General features: G+C 47.8%; 1 protein-coding gene across 3 annotated transcripts in view; it reads right to left on the reverse strand.

The window, feature by feature from the left end:
• Nucleotides 1–23,233, reverse strand: part of LIG1 (DNA ligase 1) — a 389,895-nt gene that overhangs the window by 172,574 nt on the left and 194,088 nt on the right. For all 3 annotated transcript variants that reach the window (XM_069741985.1, XM_069741988.1, XM_069741987.1), the window contains one exon: nt 14,345–14,517. In XM_069741985.1, the coding sequence (XP_069598086.1) occupies nt 14,345–14,517 (173 nt within the window). The remainder of the gene's footprint in view (nt 1–14,344; nt 14,518–23,233) is intronic.

Consider the following 23,233-nt stretch of genomic DNA (forward strand, 5'->3'; position numbering starts at 1 on the left):
CCCCTCTCCAGTCCATCCTTAATGCGGCAGCCAGGGGTGTCCATCTGGCTAATCGTTACTCGGGCGTGTCACACAGCTCTGCTGTACTGCAGCAATATTACTGCCCTATCTGCCTGGAAGCTGCAGATGTGTCCAGTATAATTACACACAGCTCTGCTGTACTGCAGCAATATTACCGCCCTGTCTGCCTGGAAGCTGCAGATGTGTCAGGTATAATCACACACAGCTCTGCAGTGAGATCAGGAGAGCAGAGCGCGGCCATCACACTGGTAACTCCCCTTCATGTAAAATAAGCTTTGGAGGTAGAGTTATCTCTCGGGCACCATCCTCCCCAGAGCCTGGAAGTGGTCATTTAAATAATGTCATAAAAGAGAATTTATCTAGAAGACATCTGATATGAGACACTCAGGAAGGACATTTTTTTTAGCATTCTGTAGCCTGTATGCCCATATTAGTATAGATGGGTCAAATATGGTGACAGATGCCCTTTAAATTCTACATGGACTATAAATCCTTCAGGACCTTGCTCCAAGCATGAGAAAAATAATAGGATATTCACTCTTTAATAGGAAACAAAATAAATTAAAAAAATTAATGCAATAATGGAATGGCACATAAAAATTCAAACAGAATACCAAAAAATTTTCTTATGTCGCCATTTTCGAAGACCAGTAACGTTTTCAATTTTCAGGATCTGGTACAGTGAGGGCTTATTTTTTGTGCTCGGAGCTGACATTTTTACAGACACCATTTTGGGGCAGATATCATTTTGATCGTATTATTGCATTTTATTGCAATGTTACAGCAGCCAAAAAAACATAATTCTTGCATTCTAATTGTTTTTTTTTTCAGTACCCCCTTTACTAATAAACTAATTTATTTTATTTTTTATAAATTAGACTTTTCTGAATGCAGAAATACAAAGAGTGTGTGTGTGTGTGTGTGTGTGTGTGTGTGTGTGTGTGTGTGTGTGTGTGTGTGTGTGTGTGTGTGTGTAAGGGGGGGGTGTTATTGTTTTGCTTTTAATGGGACAAAAGGAGGGAATTTTGAAGGTTTTTTTTCACCATTTTTAGTGTATTTAACATTCCTTTAAGGAGAGTTGAGGCTGCAATCCGATCGCTTGTGCTATACATAGCAGTGCATCATGATCTATGCAAGCCAGCCACAGGGAGGGAATGATGGACCCTCCCAACGCATGTTACATTTCGCAGGTAGGTTAACAGCAGCGAGCGGAGCTCAACTCCACCAGGGGCTGTTAAAGACAGATGATGGCTGAATAAATTCACCATTATCTACAGGGCAAGGATACGACATATGATGTAACTGCACATCATATATTGTGAGGGGGTTAAGAATATGGACAACTAGCTGAAGAGCCCGGCGTTGCCTGGGCATAGTAAATATCTGTGGTTAGTTATAGCACGTCACTTCTCTTATTTTCCCATCACGCCTCTCATTTTCCCCCTCACATCTCTCATTTTCTCCCTCACACCTCTCATTTTCTCCCTCACTCCTCTCATTCCCCCCAACACTTGTCATTTCGACCTCACATCTGTCATTTTCCAATCAATACACTATTTTCCCTCACTCCTCTCATTTTGCACTCACACCTTTTCATTTTCACCTCATACCTCTCATTTTCACCTCAGTATATACATGTTTGTCATCTCCCTTATATATAGTATACACCTGTATGTCATCTCCTGTATATAGTATATACCTGTATGTCATCTCCCCTGTATATAGTATATACCTGCTGTGTGTCATCTCCCCTGTATATAGTATATACCTGTATGTCATCTCCTCCTATATATAGTATATACCTCTATGTCATCTCCTCCTATATATAGTATATACCTGTATGTCATCTCCTTCTATATATAGTATATACCTGTATGTCATCTCCTCCTGTATATAGTATATACCTGTGTGTCATCTCCCCTGTATATAGTATATATCTGTGTGTCATCTCCTCCTGTATATAGTATATACCTATATGTCATCTTCTATATATAGCATATACCTGTATGTCATCTCCTCCTGTATATAGTATATACCTGTAGGTAATCTGCTCCTGTATATAGTATATACCTGTGTGTCATCTCCTCCTGTATTTAGTATAAACCTGTATGTCATCTCCTCCTGTATATAGTATGTACCTGTATGTCATCTCCTCCTCTATATAGTATATACCTGTGTGCTATCTCTCCTGTATATAGTATATATTTGTGTGTCATCTCCCCTGTATATAGTATATACCTGTGTGATCTCCTGTATTAGACCTCGTTAACACGTTATTTGCTCAGTATTTTTACCTCAGTATTTGTAAGATAAATTGGCAGCCTGATAAATCCCCAGCCAACAGGAAGCCCTCACCCTGGCAGTATATATTAGCTCACACATACACATAATAGACAGGTCATGTGACTGACAGCTGCTGTATTTCCTATATGGTACATTTGTTGCTCTTGTAGTTTGTCTGCTTATTAATCAGATTTTTATTTTTGAAGGCTAATACCAGACTTGTGTGTGTTTTAGGGCGAGTTTCGTTTGTCAAGTTGTGTGTGTTGAGTTGTGTGTGGCGACATGCATGTAGCGACTTTTGTGAGATGAGTTGTGTGGCAACATGCGTGTAGCAACTTTTTGTGTGTCGAGTTGCATGTAACAGGTTAGTGTAGCAAGTTGTGTGCAGCAAGTTTTGCGCATGGCGAGTTTTGCGCGTGGTGAGTTTTATGTCTGGTGCCTTTTGAGTATGTGCAAGTTTTGTGTGAGGCAACTTTTGCATGTGTTGCAACTTTTGTGCATGTGGCAATTTTTCCGCGTGTGCAAGTTTTGCGTGTGGCGAGTTTTCCATGAGGTGAGTTTTGCACTTGTGGCGAGTTTTGCGTGAGCCTAGTTTTTGCATGTGGCGAGTTTTGCGCGTGGCGAGTTTTGAGCGGCGACTTTTGTGTTTCGACTTTTATGTGGCGAGGTTGGTGTATGTGTGGTGAAATGTGTGCTGAGGGTGGTATATGTGTTCAAGCATGTGGTAGTGTGTGGCGCATTTTGTGTGTGTGTTCATATCCCCATGTGTGGTGAGTATCTCATGTCGGGGCCCCACCTTAGCAACTGATCGGTATATACTCTTTTGCGCCATCGCTCTCATTCTTTAAGTCCCCCTTGTTCACATTTGGCAGCTGTCAATTTGCCTCCAACACTTTTCCTTTCACTTTTCCCCATTATGTAGATAAGGGAAAATTAGTTTGGTGAATTGGAAAGCGCGGAGTTAAAATTTCACCTCACAACATAGCCTATGACGCTCTCAGGGTCCAGACGTGTGACTGCAAAATTTTGTTGCTGTAGCTGCGACGCTTCCAACACTTTTCCTTTCACTTTTTTCCCCATTATGTAGATAGGGGCAAAATTATTTGGTGAATTGGAACGCGCGGGGTTAAAATTTCGCCTCACTATATATATATATATTAGATTTCAGTGAGTTTTTTTTTTTTTTTTTTTTTATTTAACAGACTTAAGGCGATGGCTACACAGCTATGTGTAGGGTAACACTAAAATCACAGCAACACATTGCAGGATTGCATATAATGATTACTATGTTGTAGCATCATCACCTGCAACCAACAGCCACAAATGTTTCCAAATTTGTTGGCTTTTATGTCACTGGTCACAAGCAACAATTGCCAGGACTTCAATGCAAGTCACATTTGACATGTTTACAAGCCACTTGGCTGCATTAACAACATCGGAAATCTACAACAGTCGTGCGTCAGCAAGTCGCAAATGAGACTTTTCAGAGGACTGATGTTGTGCATCACATGGCATCATGTAATGCTAGACTAAAGGGACGCCGACATCAGAAATAATTTTTGTGTTCTCACCGTAAAATCCTTTTCTCCGAGCCATTCATTGAGGGACACAGACCGTGGGTATATGCTGCTGCCACTAGGAGGCTGACACTAAGTGATACAAAGAAAGTTAGCTCCTCCTCTGTAGTATACACCCTCCTGCTGGCTCTCAGCTAACCAGTTCGGTGCAAAAGCAGTAGGATATCAATAATCAATATATGAGCGTATAACATGTCACATTACATATGAGTGTATAGCATGTCAAATTATAAAAACAAGCTCAAGCTAATAATAGGGTGGGAGCTGTGTCCCTCAATGAACGGCTCGGAGAAGAGGATTTTACGGTGAGAACACAAAAATCCCTATTTCTCCTTCGCCTCATTGGGGGGGGGGAAGGGGGGTGTTGTGAATTCTGTGATCAAGCTCCCTCCTGTGGTCACGAGTGGTACTGCGGCTTCTGAGTTTCCTTTCTCAGGTGACGAGGTTAAGTCGTTAGGTGCTGCTCTATTTAACTCCACCTAGTGCTTTGATCCTGGCCTCCAGTCAATGTTCTAGTATTGGTCTTGCTTCCTCCTGGATCGTTCCTGTGGCCTGTCTGCTCAGCATAAGCTAAGTTCTGCTTGTGTTACTTTTGTTGCTATATTTTCTGTCCAGCTTGCTTTTTTGTTTTTGCCTGCTTGCTGGAAGCTCTGAGACGCAGAGGGAGCACCTCCGTACCGTTAGTCGGTGCGGAGGGTCTTTTTGCCCCTCTGCGTGGTTGTTTGTAGGTTTTTGTGTTGACCGCAAAGCTATCTTTCCTATCCTCGGTCTATTCAGTTAGTCGGGCCTCACTTTGCTAAATCTATTTCATCTCTGTGTTTGTATTTTTCATCTTAACTCACAGTCATTATATGTGGGGGGCTGCCTTTTCCTTTTGGGAATTTCTCTGAGGCAAGGTAGGCTTATTTTTCTATCTTCAGGACTAGCTAGTTTCTCAGGCTGTGCCGAGTTGCATAGGGAGCGTTAGGCGCAATCCACGGCTACCTCTAGTGTGGTTTGATAGGTTTAGGGATTGCGGTCAGCAGAGTTCCCACGTCTCAGAGCTCGTCCTATGTTTTGTGGTTTTTGTCAGGTCACTTGTGTGCTCTGAACTTCAAGGTCCATTGTGATTCTGAATTACCCATTCATAACAGGGGGGGGGGGAGGGGAACAGACCGTGGGACATCCCAAAGCAGTCCCTGGGTGGGACAACATCAGATCAGGCCCTATGTAACTGCTACTTACAAGTGTGCCACCGCGGCCTACAGAGTCCGCCTGCCCAGACTCACATCTGTGGAGGGTTGGAAATGATAGTGCTTCAGGAATACATTCGGACTGGACAAACTGGCAAGGATGCAGGCGTGCACTGCTGATGCCTGGTGCCTAGAAACCTTGATAGACAGGGAGATAGGCTGACATCTAGCACTGAAGGACTCCTGGATGGTGTAACCAATCCACCAGGCTAACATGGTCGATGGAACGGCAAAACCCTTCCTGACACCGCCATGGAACCAACCTCTGACTGAGATAGCCCAAATAAAGTGTCAAACCTTCGGGAGGACGCCGTCCTCGAGACGTACCTACTCAGAGCACTCACCTTGTCCAGATATGGGGAACCCATTCCGTTTTGTGGACTGTTGAAGAGGGAAGAACGATACCCTCATAACTGTGGGGATACCATACCACCTTGGTAACAAGGGACGGGGATAGCCTGAGGGCAACCATGCCTTGATGGTAATAAGGGAAAAAAGATCTGAAAGAACAGAGAGGCTAGCTCCGAATACTCGTCAGGATGAGGAGATCGCAGAGAACAGAAGGGGGCGACCTTCCTTATAGTAAAGTCTGTTCGGATCAAAAAGGAGTCTACTGTAAGACTCCTGGGAGCATTCAGGACCCAAAGATTTAACGGTATGCGATAGGGAAGAACCACAGGCGAAGACTCCCTGCAAGGAAGTTCATATTTGCAGTTTGAGCAATAAGACGGAACATTACTAGTTCCGCAAATGAGAAAACCTGACATGGTCAGTGCGGATCACTGGGGCCCTTCCTGCTCTTGAAAGATCTCAGAAGTAGCGGAAGAGGGGTTATGGAAATTGGTACCATGGAAGGCTTTCGGACCTGGAGGCTGAACTTTGAGTACATTGGCGTTCAGTCTGGTCGCCATCCGACCTACATCTGGAATGCTCTAGAGAAGACAGATCTGATGGAAGACTTCCGAGTGAAGCTCCCACTCACATGAGGTGGGACCAGGGTGGATAAAAATCAATGTTTTTTTTTTTATAATAAAAAAAAAAATCGGATTTTTTATTTAAATCGGATTTTTTTTATTTAAATCGGATTTTTTTATTTAAAGCGGATTTTTTTATTTAAAGCGGATTTTTTTCAATAAACTGCTTTTTGAGGAAAATATTTTACCATCCAAAGGTTCTTCCATCATGAGATAAAGCGGAGTTGTTTAACTCAGTAAAATAAAGGCTGTATATGTGTAACATTCACAATGCCATGCTCTTCCAGAGGTTTCTGTAGGATTAGTGGGCAGTTTCTCTCCTATATTATCACAGACGCTCACTTTACTTACGCAGTTCTCAAAACTGAATTTGACTCCGCAGAGGTTCCAGCCTCTTCTTCACGGCAAAAATGTTACAACATGAACAGAGTTGAGAAAAAGACCTTAATCCTATTGTTCTACAAACCTATGAATACAGAATCAACCCCTTCAGTGCCAAGTCCAAGAAGTTAGACAATATGTTTCTGATTGTTTGGAGTGGAATAGATCTGCACAACACAAGAAGAATGTGAATCTAAGTGTGAGGAGGAGGAAGGGCAAGCAGACAAGAAAATGAAAGTGAAACTTTGAGCACAATACTGCAGCATAGCCACAGACAGACAAGTCTGGATCTGTTTGTGTGTTTGATCTGAGGTTTATTAAATTTTTTCCTTATAATGGCAGCAGGCCGTAAAAGAGACCCAGTTTGGGAATATTTTAATGAAGCTCCTTCGCCTATCGGTAAGGCAGGCATGCGTGCAAAATGCAAACAATGCAACAAAGAGATGCAAGGCCTGGTGGCGCAAATGAGGCAACATCATGAGAAGTGCGGTGATGAAGATGACCAAAGAAACACTTCTGAACAGGCAGGATCTTCAGGTTGGTAAACATTTTTATTGAATCCTATTTCTAAAGACTGAACTGTCATGTGTGAGAAAAATTATATTTCTTATTATTACTGCATGTTACTGTCATTTGGTACAGTTATGAAGAAAAACAAATATTCCTTTTGGGGCAGGGGCAGTGATGTGTTGTGTACAATAAGCAGAAATTGTATAAACAATAAAATAACAGCATTGACTTTTTTGTTTAGGGGAATTCATGGATTCTGGAAACTATCCACCTCCAAGATCACCATCATCCTGTTCTACAGTTTCAGAGTTATCCATCCAGGATAGTGCTTCATTAGCAGCAGCTCACACTATTTGATTATATCAAATTCTGTGCAAAGCGTCTCTTAAATATTTTCCTAATGTTCAAAAGCAATTTTTGCTATTCATATTTCATATATTTCATATTAGACATGCTTTTGCACGATAGAGTGCAACCTTTTTTGTATATTTATGTATGGAGGTAGCTGCTCCTGGTATGCACCTATTCACACTAGTTTGGATGTGCGAGTCTTTTTTTGTCATTTCTATGTTAGCTTACTGACTGCGCACTCCTCCCATCACCATGTGGTTTTTAATTGCATCTCATCACACTTGGTCCCGGCCAACTCATATGTAGGCTTTACTGAACAGAGGTGTCCACATTTACCCAGGCATACATACATTGGCCTTTGGTAAGTGTTCACATTTGGACAGGGGGGTCAGGGACCCATCAGTTCTGAGACCACCTTGACGACTGGTTGATGGGCTCACACTATTTGATTATATCAAATTCTGTGCAAAGCGTCTCTTAAATATTTTCCTAATGTTCAAAAGCAATTTTTGCTATTCATATTTCATATATTTCATATTAGACATGCTTTTGCACGATAGAGTGCAACCTTTTTTGTATATATATGTATATGTATATATATGTATAATCATTAGCAGCAGCATCATCACCAGACACCCACAGCCACATATCACCCAAAAGGAAGAAAAAACCTTTACCTCCTGGAACCACCATAGATAGATTTGTGATAAGAACTCGCAGATTAGAAAAAGAGTTGATTGATGAAAAAATTGCCCAGTTTCTTTATGCAGCGAACTCTTCTTTCCGTCTGACTGAGAACCCACATTTCATTAATATGGTTCAGTCACTGAGACCAGGATACAGTCCACCCAGCAGAGCTGATGTTGGAGGGAAACTGTTGGATCAAGTGTATGACAGAGAAATGGAGCAATGTGCAACAGCTTTGGAGGGAAAAATTGCTAACCTAAGTATTGATGGGTGGAGTAATGTCCACAATGATCCTATTGTATGTGCTTGTATAACAACAGAAGAAGGTAAAGTCTAACTTGCACAAACAACTGATACGTCAGGAAATGCACACACAGCAGAATACTTACAAGAAGTGGCAGTAAAAGCTATAACGACATGTGAACAAAAATTCAAATGTCTAGTACGCAGTTTGGTCACTGACAATGCTGCAAACGTATCCAAGATGAGAAGAGATTTAGAAGAGCAGGGAGGGAATACAAAGCTGCTAATAACATATGGTTGCAGTGCTCATTTGCTGCACCTCTTAGCCAAAGACTTAAGTGTTCCAGAAATAAAGGCTAATGTTGTTGAAATTGCTAAATACTTCCGTAATAATCATTTTGCTGCAGCAGCTCTGAAAAGGATGGGTGGAACCAAGCTAACGCTCCCACAAGATGTTAGATGGAACTCTGTGGTGGACTGTTTTGAGCAGTATATCAAAAACTGGCCTATACTGATGACACTTTGTGAAGAAAATCGAGATAAAATAGATGGCACTGTCACGGCCAAAATCCTCAACATTGGGCTTAAGAGAAATGTTGAACATATGCGGAGCTTCCTGAAACCCATCTCTCAAGCTTTAAACAAAATACAGAAAAATAGCTGTTTTATTGCGGATGCTGTTGAAATTTGGAAGGAACTGAGTGAACACTTAAAAACAGAACTACACATGGACAGAATTAAATTACAAGCAGTAAACAAACGAATGGGACAAGCACTGACTCCAGCTCATTTTTTGGCAAATATTGTCAATATCCAATATCAGGGTCAAAACCTAAGTGCTGAGGAAGAGGAGTTAGCTATGACATGGGTATCCAGCAATCATCCAACTTTAATGCCAACTATAATAAACTTCAGAGCTAAGGGGGAACCATTCAAGAAATATATGTTTGCTGAAGATATTTTAAGGAAGGTCACACCAGTAAACTGGTGAAAGTCACTTCAGCGCTTGGATTTAGAGACTGTTCAAGTAATGATTTCACTTTTAACAGCAGTAGCTTATTCTGCAGGCGTTGAAAGAATATTCTCTTCCTTTGGACTCATTCATTCTAAATTGAGAAATCGGTTGGGACCCAATAAAGCAGGAAAGCTTGTTTTTCTTTTCCAGATTATGAATAGGAACAAAGAAGATGATGATGATGATGAAGATGACGACAAGTGAGCTACAGAGGACAGCAGGGACAGTAGTATTTAAGTTTTTCATGTGTCGGCTGGGCTGACAGTCTAAGTTTCTTACAATATATATATATATATATATTTTGTTTAGCCAAATTAGTTAACAAACATGGATGTTTGTTTAAGCAAATAACTTAATAACTTATGCTGTAATGTTGTTATTGTTTCAGTTGAATAAATCTATTTAAATTGTTATTAAGGTCAGGATTATTTTTCTCCTTCCTAAGTACAACAGAACAGTGGTGTCCAAATATGAATGATTAACCCATTAAACTGGGGAGAAAAAAGTACCGTAATATAAAAAGTGATTCTAAAAATCTTCATCTACTTGCATGTTAAAGTAGCAAGAACTAGTTTAGGTAGAAACTGATTTAAATCACTGATTTAAATCAAGCCTTACTGACTAGTGATTTAAATCGTGATTTAAATCGTGATTTAAATCAGTTAGATTTAAATCAAATCCAACCTGGGTGGGACCCTGTCGGTGTCTGTCGCCCAGAGTTCTACTCCTGAGATGCGTAGTGCCGAGATCACCGAATGATAGATTGTGGCCCGACAGAGAATGTGAGGTACCTTGGCCCTGACGCCCGACAGTGGGTATGTGCTAGATGATTGACGTATGGCACAGACATGGGATTGAAGGATTGAATCGGATGGGGAGATGGGGAAACCCGCCAGAAGGCAGGGACCTGCTGTAGAATTAGCCGTACTGTTCGGTTCCCTGGAACAATGATCAGGAGAAGAGGACTGACATCAGTAGACACTAACAACCATTGAATCCGGGAGAAAGGATCTCCCCTGGATGAGGAAGGAGCTAAGAGGCTACCCTCTGAAAGCCTGATTGACCTGCAGAAAACAAGAGGAGCGATGGAAAACGCCCTCAGAACCCTCCTAGCAAATCGAATGGAATGAGTGGGAGAGTGAACAAGTGCGCGAGCCCCCTGTTGAAGGGCCACGGCCTTGTCTTAAGGGAGAATCACCGACCTTCTGGAAGATTCCAGAATCATCCTCAAAAGGGATATTTGCTGGGCTGGAAATGAGGGAAAAACTTGTCTAAGTTCAGCTGCCAGTCCAGGAGAGAGAGGGTATCGCAAGAGATGTAGACGACTCCAGCGCAGGGCTGGAAGAGCTGCCAGAAACTCGACCAGATAGGGCAGGACGACCACGCCTCTAGGGTGCAAGAGAAACATGACGGCCGCCATGACACTTGCAGACACTCTGGGTGCGGTAGCAAGGCCGAAGGGCAAGGACGTGATTTGAAAATGCTGTTCGCGAAAGGGAAAGCGAAGGAATTTTTGAAGAGGGGAAGACATAGGAATGTGAAGGTAAGCATCCCGAATGTCAGTGGATGTGGGAAAACTCCACTTTTTTCCGTTGAAGTAATGGCTGAGCGGAGGAACTCCATACGAAGAAGGAGGACACCCCCAACTTCTCACCGAATAACCGATCACTCTGGTAAGGGAGTGATGTCAGAGGCCTTTGAACGCAGAGTACGTTTCCATTCTCTGAGCTATAATGTCCTTCTAAGTGTAATGGCATTGACTGCTGACAGCGCCGTGCAAGAAGACGCATCCAAGAGGCGTGAAGCAGTTCGTCTGCTCGCTCAATTGACCAGCTGTACTGTCTTTGGGAAAAGGATACTGTTGGAAAAGAAAATATTTAAGGCCTCTGATCAGTAGACCATTGCTCTGGTAACACATGCGGTAGCTAAGGAAGAGTAGAGCACTGAACTGCAGGCCGCAAGGCGGAAACGAACCAGATTGCTATCTGACAGTCCGTTGTATTTTTAATGGATGACCCATCGGGCAGGTATACCGGTAGGTATACCACAGGAGATTCTACCCGGTTAATCTGCCAAAAGGCAGAATGCGCAGCTGCATCCAGCAGGTCAGGAAAAAAGCCGTCTCTTGCTAGCGCCGCTCTTTTTGATGGTGCAGAGTTTAAATGATGAACCCTTGATCCACCATCCTCTTAAAAGGGGAGTGGAGAGGGATCGTCCGCCTTCTGCTATAAATAGTGGTGATGCAGAGGGGGTGCTCGGATGCCAAAAAAGGGTGCCTCTGTATATCCACAGAGTTCAGGTCCCAGGGTGGACAGGGCTGGTTGTCTGGCGTTAGGCCTGGATGCAGAAGAGGATACATGGAGGCGACACTCCATGTGTTCGTCTGTTGACATTGTGAGGAGATCGGTGCCCTTTAAGGGACCCGTCGCCTCTAAAAAAAAAAAAAATAAAAAAAAAGTCCAGGTATGGCATCCTACATCGCAGGAGAGGATATGGGGGCGCCACTCCATGATCTTGAATGTTGGTGGTGAGGGGAGATCGGTGCCCTTTAAGGGACCCGTCACCTCTAAAAATCAGCCCAGGCATGGCATCCTATGTAGAGCATTGCTTATCCGGACACCCCTGTGCGGGTGACTGACAAATGTTCTTGAGAGAATGTAGTCCTTTGAAGAACAGCGTGATCCGGAGCAGAGCCAGAGAGACGGGATCAATAAGTAAATCCTGTTCGCTAAAGTGAGGAGCAAGCAGTAGTCGCGGATGCCAAGACACATGATAGCTTAGTAGACGTACTACATGTCCATTTTCCAGATGCCTGCAGGTATCTGGAATGCATGCGGCCCCTGCTAGCCGACAGCCCCCTGGTAGGAGAGGATCCATCCACCACAGTGATGGGATCAGCGATCCATGGAGGGATCCAATGGCTTTGGAGAGTCCATTGACAGTGACAATACCCGCTTAGAGGGACTAAGTACCCTGGACTCTGTGACAGTGGGGGGCTCCTGAGCGTACTAGGGATCGACAGCTTGCAGAGTGGCGAGTTCTGCGCTTTGGGATAAAACGCAGGCTGGCAGGATCTACATGCGGAGAAACAGAAGAGACTGAAACAAATCTTATTAGAGTTGTTTTAAGGCTTTGCCGAGATCTGAACTCAAAGCTCTCCGTTTATAAGCCTGCACACTTTAAGTACTAAAGTAAGATTTCTTGAGCCCTTTTACAGGGCTACTTACAGAAAAAGGTAGAAGGGGATACCGGAGAGGGAAGTGCGTCCCTTACCCTGAGCAGATATGTCCCAGATCCGTGGCCAAAGCTGAATTGGTTCCTGTTTCAGATTAGCACTGGTCTCAGTGCCCAAATATAGGATCCATTTCCGGAGGAAATGAGGGGGAAGGGACGTAGGCAGATGGTCCCCGAGAACACAACAGGCGCCTCTCGTTTTGCACGAGAAGTGCCAAAATCGTGGGATGGCCCGCCGGAACGCGCCATAGCGTGGGCAGCATCTCCGAGTTGCGGCCTAACTGACTGCAAGCCGGGGACTACATTTTTTTGCGCCTGCCAGAACAATTATCGGCTTGGGGTCTAGCGCAGGCCACAAACCGGGGGCTAAATTTTTTGGTGCCACCGGAGCAGAGATACCGGCTTGCAGCCTTGGCACAGACTGCGAGCTAAATTTCTCAGCGTGCGACATTAGTTCCCCTGCCGGAACAGTAACCGGCTTGCGGCCTAGCGTGGGCCGAAGCCGGGAACTAACGACCGAAAAAGAGGGCAGCGGGGAAGGAATGCTGGCCGGAAAGTCCAGAGGATCGCGCTGCAGGAGCCCCCCCGGGATCCCGAACTCATCGCCGGAGCTGGAGGGAAGGCAGAGCCGGCACTCTGCTTGCAGGTGAGGGTTGTAGACGGTGCAGGAACCCTCCATCCACCATCCCCTTTTAGAGGGGAGGAGGAGAGGGACCGTCCAGCTCCTTGCAGCACCGCTGTTCAATCAGTGGTGGTGCAGCGGGAGCAGCACAGACGCCATAGGGGCCTCTGCGTATTTTAAGGGTTCACTCCCCTAGGATTTCACAGGGGAACAGTCGCCCCTAAGATAGCTCAGGCATGGCATCCCACGTCGCAGGAGGGTAAGGGGAGGCGACACTCGCCGTGCTCGCCTGTTGATGTTTGGGTGAGATCGGCCCTTTGAAAGGGTTCATCGCCCTAGTCTTCCTCTTGCGCAAAAGGGTTTAAAAATAAGAAAATTAAAAAGTATGGTCTGAATAACAGACCCAGTGTGCCTCCTACGGACACTATGCAAGAACTGGTTAGCTGAGAGCCAGCAGGAGGGTGTATACTGCAGAGGAGCAGCTAACTTTCTTTGTATCACTTAGTGTCAGCCTCCTAGTGGCAGCAGCATATACCCACGGTCTCTGTCCCCCAATGAGCTTCTGCAGGCAAATGGTGTTTGTAGCTACAGTACTTTTTTATGGATTTGCTTTCATTATAACGTAAAACCTTGCTTCTGTGTGTAATTGGTTACCCCCAGTCATTAGAACTGTACAGGATCCTGGCCAAGCGCTTGATGGCTCCAGCCTGGCGACGTCGGCACTGACCCTGGCAGGATCCAGGCTCAGAGCTGAACGGTATACACCTCCGCCTCACCACGCAGGGCACAGGCGTTCTCTGCCCGGCCCCTATAAGCGGATGTGTTCACTATCACAGACAGCAGCGCCGACATCATCACACTGGAGCAATCAAAGGGAATGGGCAATTATCTCAAAAGATGACTTGGTGATTCAGCCAGCAGACTGCGGCACCGAGAAGAAGCATATGTGGATGGGAAATGCAGCTTTACTAGGTAACAATAGGAACAAATCCAGGCAAGTGAAGGTGAATGCATTGAAAAAAGTATAAAACAAATACCAAAAAGTAGAAAAACTATGTTGGACTCAGTCAGTATATTAAAAACAACAATGCATTTACTGTGCTTTGTGAAAAATAAAGGGATTCCAAGAATTTCTTTGCATATAATTCAATTGGATGCTATAAATTATTCGCTCTCCCCAGTTTGCTCTGTACGTTTAGGAATTATTCCATTACCTGTTGCTTGCGCCACAGCTTTCATTAATATGGTCTCTCCAATGCCCAGCTCCAGACCTTCGTAGGCAGGACCCAGGCGGTTCAGACAGAGATAAATACATGGCAAGAGATCCCCCGAAGTCAAACAGATGACAGAGCGCAGAAAATTACTCAACGTTTCTATGTTTTTTAAGCTAAAACAGAAAGATAAAAAAAAAATGTTTAAAATAAAGTACAAATATGTAGGAGTGCTGCTAAAGTGATATGAGATAAAGTTAAAGAGGGGAATAACTGCTGAGGTCTTCCTGATTGATAGCGGCCTCCCTGCTGCCTAACTGTGGGAAGCCAGCGGTCCTCAGCTGCCCCACTCCATCAGTCCATGGCCAGATTGTGCACTAATAGGAGAGTAATGATGCTTGGGAATTACCGCTAGGTGAGGGCCACAAAGATCACGCGCCTGTGCAGTAGCAGGTTTCGGATCACCGATAGCTGCTACTGCACAGGCGGGATCATTTCCGGACTGATTTTTTTTTTTAATTCATGTACACTATCAAAAACAATAATCACACATTATAGATGCAATCATGCTGCAGTGCTGGCACCTGCCTGCAAAATGTGATTTTTTTTTAAATACATATATAATATTCATTATGTAAACTAGGGGGCAGGTCAGTGAGGGATCAGTGACCTATCAGAAGCCAGACATGAATACCTAATCAGAGCACCACATGAAGACCCCCACAGGCCGCCCCGGAGTACAGGCATATCTAACTCAAAACTGAAAATAAAGATTACACAACAACCACAAGACGGATTCCATCACCAGGTCTCATTAATCAGTATAACGGTGCTGACCTGACAGTCTGTGGGTCACTGTGCACAATCCTGCTGACAAGGGCACTTTAAAATGCCTCTCTCAGGTTAGCTAATGTTAATAGGATCACCCACCAAGAGGACACTGAACAACAATGAAGTGCACTGCATGATCGCAAGGAGAAAGGCACTGCCTTCTAAAAAGAACATTCATGCCCATAGGAAGGCTATTGTGTTGAGTGTTTTGTGGATGGACAAGACCCACATAGAGCTTTAAGGATTAAATAAGAAACCTTAGGTCACAATTAAGACAAACACTGTAATACAGCATAAAAACCTCATACCGTCGGTGACAGTCTCAAAGTGGGGGCCTGTATCTGGGGCAGGACAGCTGGACAAATGATGTAACAAGGAAAAATGTCAGGACATCTGTCCTTAAGCTGAATCTCAAAAGAACAAGGGCCATGCAGCGAGACAACGACCCAGAGCATATGGAACGTTCTACAAAACAAAGGTGAAAGAAGAATAAATGGCCAAGCCAAAGTCCCGACCTTAATACTATAGAAATGTTGTAGGAGGACCTGAAGTGAGCCGATCATGGGAGAAAACCTGCCAAAATAACAGAGTTGAAGCTGTTTTGTAGGGAGGAATGGTCCAAAAATTCCTGACAATTTCTAAACACAGTTACTGCTTGCTGAACAAGGAGTCACACCAGATACTGAAAGCAAAGGTTCACATGCATATGTATACCAGCATGGGGATGAGGGCGCCATGTATACCAGCATGGGGATGAGGGCGCCATGTATACCAGCATGGGGATGAGTGCGCCATGTATACCAGCATGGGGATGAGGGCGCCATGTATACCAGCATGGGGATGAGGGCGCCATGTATACCAGCATGGGGATGAGGGCGCCATATATACCAGCATGGGGATGAGGGCGCCATGTATACCAGCATGGGGATGAGGGCGCCATGTATACCAGCATGGGGATGAGGGCGCCATGTATACCAGCATGGGGATGAGTGCGCCATGTATACCAGCATGGGGATGAGGGCGCCATGTATACCAGCATGGGGATGAGGGCGCCATGTATACCAGCATGGGGATGAGGGCGCCATATATACCAGCATGGGGATGAGGGCGCCATTTCTACCAGCATGGGGATGAGGGCGCCATGTATACCAGCATGGGAATGAGGGCGCCATGTATACCAGCATGGGGATGAGGGCGCCATGTATACCAGCATGGGGATGAGGGCGCCATGTATACCAGCATGGGGATGAGGGCGCCATGTATACCAGCATGGGGATGAGGGCGCCATGTATACCAGCATGGGGATGAGGGCGCCATGTATACCAGCATGGTGATGAGAGGGCCATCTATACCAGCATGGGGATGAGAGCGCCATCTATACCAGCATGGTGATGAGAGGGCCATGCATACCAGCATGGGGATGAGGGCACCATATATACCAGCATGGGGATGAGGGCGCCATATATACCAGCATGGGGATGAGGGCGCCATGTATACCAGCATGGGGATGAGGGCGCCATGTATACCAGCATGGGGATGAGGGCGCCATGTATACCAGCATGGGGATGAGGGCGCCATGTATACCAGCATGGGGATGAGGGCGCCATGTATACCAGCATGGGGATGAGGGCGCCATGTATACCAGCATGGGGATGAGGGCGCCATGTATTGGTATACATGGCGCCCTCATCCCCATGCTGGTATACATGGCGCCCTCATGCTGGTGCATGGGGATGAGGGGGCCATATATACCAGCATGGGGATGAGGGCACCATTTCTACCAGCATGGGGATGAGGGCGCCATGTATACCAGCATGGGGATGAGGGCGCCATGTATACCAGCATGGGGATGAGTGCGCCATGTATACCAGCATGGGGATGAGGGCGCCATGTATACCAGCATGGGGATGAGGGCGCCATGTATACCAGCATGGGGATGAGGGCGCCATATATACCAGCATGGGGATGAGGGCGCCATGTATACCAGCATGGGGATGAGGGCGCCATGTATACCAGCATGGGGATGAGGGCGCCATGTATACCAGCATGGGGATGAGTGCGCCATGTATACCAGCATGGGGATGAGGGCGCCATGTATACCAGCATGGGGATGAGGGCGCCATGTATACCAGCATGGGGATGAGGGCGCCATATATACCAGCATGGGGATGAGGGCGCCATTTCTACCAGCATGGGGATGAGGGCGCCATGTATACCAGCATGGGAATGAGGGCGCCATGTATACCAGCATGGGGATGAGGGCGCCATGTATACCAGCATGGGGATGAGGGCGCCATGTATACCAGCATGGGGATGAGGGCGCCATGTATACCAGCATGGGGATGAGGGCGCCATGTATACCAGCATGGTGATGAGAGGGCCATCTATACCAGCATGGGGATGAGAGCGCCATCTATACCAGCATGGTGATGAGAGGGCCATGCATACCAGCATGGGGATGAGGGCACCATATATACCAGCATGGGGATGAGGGCGCCATATATACCAGCATGGGGATGAGGGCGCCATGTATACCAGCATGGGGATGAGGGCGCCATGTATACCAGCATGGGGATGAGGGCGCCATGTATACCAGCATGGGGATGAGGGCGCCATGTATACCAGCATGGGGATGAGGGCGCCATGTATACCAGCATGGGGATGAGGGCGCCATGTATACCAGCATGGGGATGAGGGCGCCATGTATTGGTATACATGGCGCCCTCATCCCCATGCTGGTATACATGGCGCCCTCATGCTGGTGCATGGGGATGAGGGGGCCATATATACCAGCATGGGGATGAGGGCACCATTTCTACCAGCATGGGGATGAGGGCGCCATGTATACCAGCATGGGGATGAGGGCGCCATGTATACCAGCATGGGGATGAGTGCGCCATGTATACCAGCATGGGGATGAGGGCGCCATGTATACCAGCATGGGGATGAGGGCGCCATGTATACCAGCATGGGGATGAGGGCGCCATATATACCAGCATGGGGATGAGGGCGCCATTTCTACCAGCATGGGGATGAGGGCGCCATGTATACCAGCATGGGAATGAGGGCGCCATGTATACCAGCATGGGGATGAGGGCGCCATGTATACCAGCATGGGGATGAGGGCGCCATGTATACCAGCATGGGGATGAGGGCGCCATGTATACCAGCATGGGGATGAGGGCGCCATGTATACCAGCATGGTGATGAGAGGGCCATCTATACCAGCATGGGGATGAGAGCGCCATCTATACCAGCATGGTGATGAGAGGGCCATGCATACCAGCATGGGGATGAGGGCACCATATATACCAGCATGGGGATGAGGGCGCCATATATACCAGCATGGGGATGAGGGCGCCATGTATACCAGCATGGGGATGAGGGCGCCATGTATACCAGCATGGGGATGAGGGCGCCATGTATACCAGCATGGGGATGAGGGCGCCATGTATACCAGCATGGGGATGAGGGCGCCATGTATACCAGCATGGGGATGAGGGCGCCATGTATACCAGCATGGGGATGAGGGCGCCATGTATACCAGCATGGGGATGAGGGCGCCATGTATAGCAGCATGGGGATGAGGGCGCCATGTATAGCAGCATGGGGATGAGGGCGCCATGTATAGCAGCATGGGGATGAGGGGGCCATGTATAGCAGCATGGGGATGAGGGGACCATGTATAGCAGCATGGGGATGAGGGCGCCATGTATACCAGCATGGGGATGAGGGTGCCATGTATACCAGCATGGGGATGAGGGCGCGATGCATTCCAGCATGGGGATGAGAGAGGCCATGTATACCAGCATGGGGATGAGAGAGGCCATGTATACCAGCATGGGGATGAGGGCGCCATGTATACCAGCATGGGGATGAGGGCACCATATATACCAGCATGGGGATGAGGGCGCTATGTATACCAGCATGGGGATGAGAGAGGCCATGTATACCAGCATGGGGATGAGAGAGGCCATGTATACCAGCATGGGGATGAGGGCGCCATGTATACCAGCATGGGGATGAGGGCACCATATATACCAGCATGGGGATGAGGGCGCTATGTATACCAGCATGGGGATGAGAGCGCCATGTATACCAGCATGGGGATGAGGGCGCCATGTATACCATGTGGGGATGAGGGCGCCCCATGTATACCAGCATGGGGATGAGGGCGCCATGTATACCAGCATGGGGATGAGGGCACCATGTATACCAGCATGGGGATGAGGGCGCCATGTATACCAGCATGGGGATGAGGGTGCCATGTATACCAGCATGGGGATGAGGGCGCCATGTATACCCAGCATGGGGATGAGGGCGCCATGTATACCAGCATGGGGATGAGGGCGCCATTTATACCAGCATGGGGGTGAGGGCGCCATGTAAAGCAGCATGGGGATGAGAGCGTCATGTATACCAGCATGGGGATGAGAGCGCCATGTATACCAGCAAGGGGATGAGAGAGGCCATGTATACCAGCATGGGGATGAGAGAAGTCATGTATACCAGCATGGGGATGAGGGCGCCATGTATACCAGCATGGAGATGAGGGCGCCATGTATAGCAGCATGGGGATGAGGGCGCCATGTATAGCAGCATGGGGATGAGGGCGCCATGTATAGCAGCATGGGGATGAGGGGGCCATGTATAGCAGCATGGGGATGAGGGGACCATGTATAGCAGCATGGGGATGAGGGCGCCATGTATACCAGCATGGGGATGAGGGTGCCATGTATACCAGCATGGGGATGAGGGCGCGATGCATTCCAGCATGGGGATGAGAGAGGCCATGTATACCAGCATGGGGATGAGAGAGGCCATGTATACCAGCATGGGGATGAGGGCGCCATGTATACCAGCATGGGGATGAGGGCACCATATATACCAGCATGGGGATGAGGGCGCTATGTATACCAGCATGGGGATGAGAGAGGCCATGTATACCAGCATGGGGATGAGAGAGGCCATGTATACCAGCATGGGGATGAGGGCGCCATGTATACCAGCATGGGGATGAGGGCACCATATATACCAGCATGGGGATGAGGGCGCTATGTATACCAGCATGGGGATGAGAGCGCCATGTATACCAGCATGGGGATGAGGGCGCCATGTATACCATGTGGGGATGAGGGCGCCCCATGTATACCAGCATGGGGATGAGGGCGCCATGTATACCAGCATGGGGATGAGGGCACCATGTATACCAGCATGGGGATGAGGGCGCCATGTATACCAGCATGGGGATGAGGGTGCCATGTATACCAGCATGGGGATGAGGGCGCCATGTATACCCAGCATGGGGATGAGGGCGCCATGTATACCAGCATGGGGATGAGGGCGCCATTTATACCAGCATGGGGGTGAGGGCGCCATGTAAAGCAGCATGGGGATGAGAGCGTCATGTATACCAGCATGGGGATGAGAGCGCCATGTATACCAGCAAGGGGATGAGAGAGGCCATGTATACCAGCATGGGGATGAGAGAAGTCATGTATACCAGCATGGGGATGAGGGCGCCATGTATACCAGCATGGAGATGAGGGCGCCATGTATACCAGCATGGGGATGAGAGCGCCATGTATACCAGCATGGGGATGAGAGCGCCATGTATACCAGCATGGGGATGAGGGCGCCATGTATAGCAGCATGGGGATGAGTGGGCCATGTATAGCAGCATGGGGATGAGGGGGCCATGTATAGCAGCATGGGGATGAGGGCGCCATGTACAGCAGCATGGGGATAAAGGCGCGATGCATTCCAGCATGGGGATGAGAGAGGCCATGTATACCAGCATGGGGATGAGAGAGGCCATGTATACCAGCATGGGGATGAGGGCGCCATGTATACCAGCATGGGGATGAGGGCACCATATATATACCAGCATGGGGATGAGGGCGCTATGTATACCAGCATGGGGATGAGAGCGCCATGTATACCAGCATGGGGATGAGAGCGCCATGTATACCAGCATGGGGATGAGGGCGCCATGTATACCAGCATGGGGATGAGGGCGCCATGTATACCAGCATGGGGATGAGGGCGCCATGTATACCATGTGGGGATGAGGGCGCCATGTATACCAGCATGGGGATGAGGGCGCCATGTATACCAGCATGGGGATGAGGGCGCGATGCATTCCAGCATGGGGATGAGAGAGGCCATGTATACCAGCATGGGGATGAGAGAGGCCATGTATACCAGCATGGGGATGAGGGCGCCATGTATACCAGCATGGGGATGAGGGCACCATATATACCAGCATGGGGATGAGGGCGCTATGTATACCAGCATGGGGATGAGAGCGCCATGTATACCAGCATGGGGATGAGGGCGCCATGTATACCATGTGGGGATGAGGGCGCCCCATGTATACCAGCATGGGGATGAGGGCGCCATGTATACCAGCATGGGGATGAGGGCGCCATGTATACCAGCATGGGGATGAGGGCGCCATGTATACCAGCATGGGGATGAGGGTGCCATGTATACCAGCATGGGGATGAGGGCGCCATGTATACCCAGCATGGGGATGAGGGCGCCATGTATACCAGCATGGGGATGAGGGCGCCATTTATACCAGCATGGGGGTGAGGGCGCCATGTAAAGCAGCATGGGGATGAGAGCGTCATGTATACCAGCATGGGGATGAGAGCGCCATGTATACCAGCAAGGGGATGAGAGAGGCCATGTATACCAGCATGGGGATGAGAGAAGTCATGTATACCAGCATGGGGATGAGGGCGCCATGTATACCAGCATGGAGATGAGGGCGCCATGTATACCAGCATGGGGATGAGAGCGCCATGTATACCAGCATGGGGATGAGAGCGCCATGTATACCAGCATGGGGATGAGGGCGCCATGTATACCAGCATGGGGATGAGGGCGCCATGTATACCAGCATGGGGATTAGGGCGCCATTTATACCAGCATGGGGATGAGGGCGCCATGTATACCAGCATGGGGATTAGGGCGCCATTTATACCAGCATGGGGATGAGTGCGCCATGTATACCAGCATGGGGATGAGTGCGCCATGTATACCAGCATGGGGATGAGGGCGCCATTTATACCAGCATGGGGATGAGGGCGCCATGTAAAGCAGCATGGGGATGAGAGTGCCATGTATACCAGCAAGGGGATGAGGGCGTCATGTATACCAGCATGGGGATGAGGGCGCCATGCATACCAGCATGGGGATGAGGGCGCCATGTATACCAGCATGGGGATGAGGGCGCCATGTATACCAGCATGGGGATGAGGGCGCCATATATACCAACATGGAGATGAGGGGACTATGTATACTAGAATGGAGATGAGTGGGGACATGTATACTAGAATGGAGATGAGGGGGGACATGTATACCAGAATGGGAATGACGGGGGCCATGTATACCAACATGGGGATGGGAAGACCATGTGAATCAGCATGGGGACGAGGAGGCCAATGTACACCAGAAAATTAGGGAGCCATGTATACCTGGATTACATATACATACTATAATTTGATGCTGCAGTTCAGTATAATGTAACCTCCACCAGGGGGTGCTGGTGAGGGAAGAGAGGATGCGCACACAGCGTAGCAATACTGAGCAGCAGCACAGGTGCCACAAGTAATGAAAGAGTATTCAGACAAGCAGAATCCAAAAGTGTCAGGAGCCGAGGTACCAAAGATAACAGCAAAACACGTAGTCAGGGACAAACAAGAAGTCAGAGCCTACCGGGAACACGGTAACCAAAACGTGAGACGCAAGACGAAGTCGGGGCACAAGCCAGAGTCTAAGCCAGTCGGGGAGCGTGATATCAGAGACGGGAAACAAAGGGCGAAGTCCAGAGATCAAGTCAGGCCATACACGAGTACAGGCAGTCAGAGGCACAAGGATCACTAAGGCTAGTTTCACACTAGCGTTTTGGTGAGCTGCGGACTTCCTCTGTGAAGCCACACCCACAGCCGCTCAGCTCCACCCACTTCCGCATGCAACCTGGTACCTATCTTTAACATTAGGTACGCAGGTCGTGCAGATGCCTCTGCATGCGTCGTTTTGACGATGCGGCGA

The sequence above is a fragment of the Ranitomeya imitator genome, chromosome 10 (genome assembly GCF_032444005.1).
Source record: "Ranitomeya imitator isolate aRanImi1 chromosome 10, aRanImi1.pri, whole genome shotgun sequence".
Classification (NCBI taxonomy): Eukaryota; Metazoa; Chordata; class Amphibia; order Anura; family Dendrobatidae; genus Ranitomeya; species Ranitomeya imitator.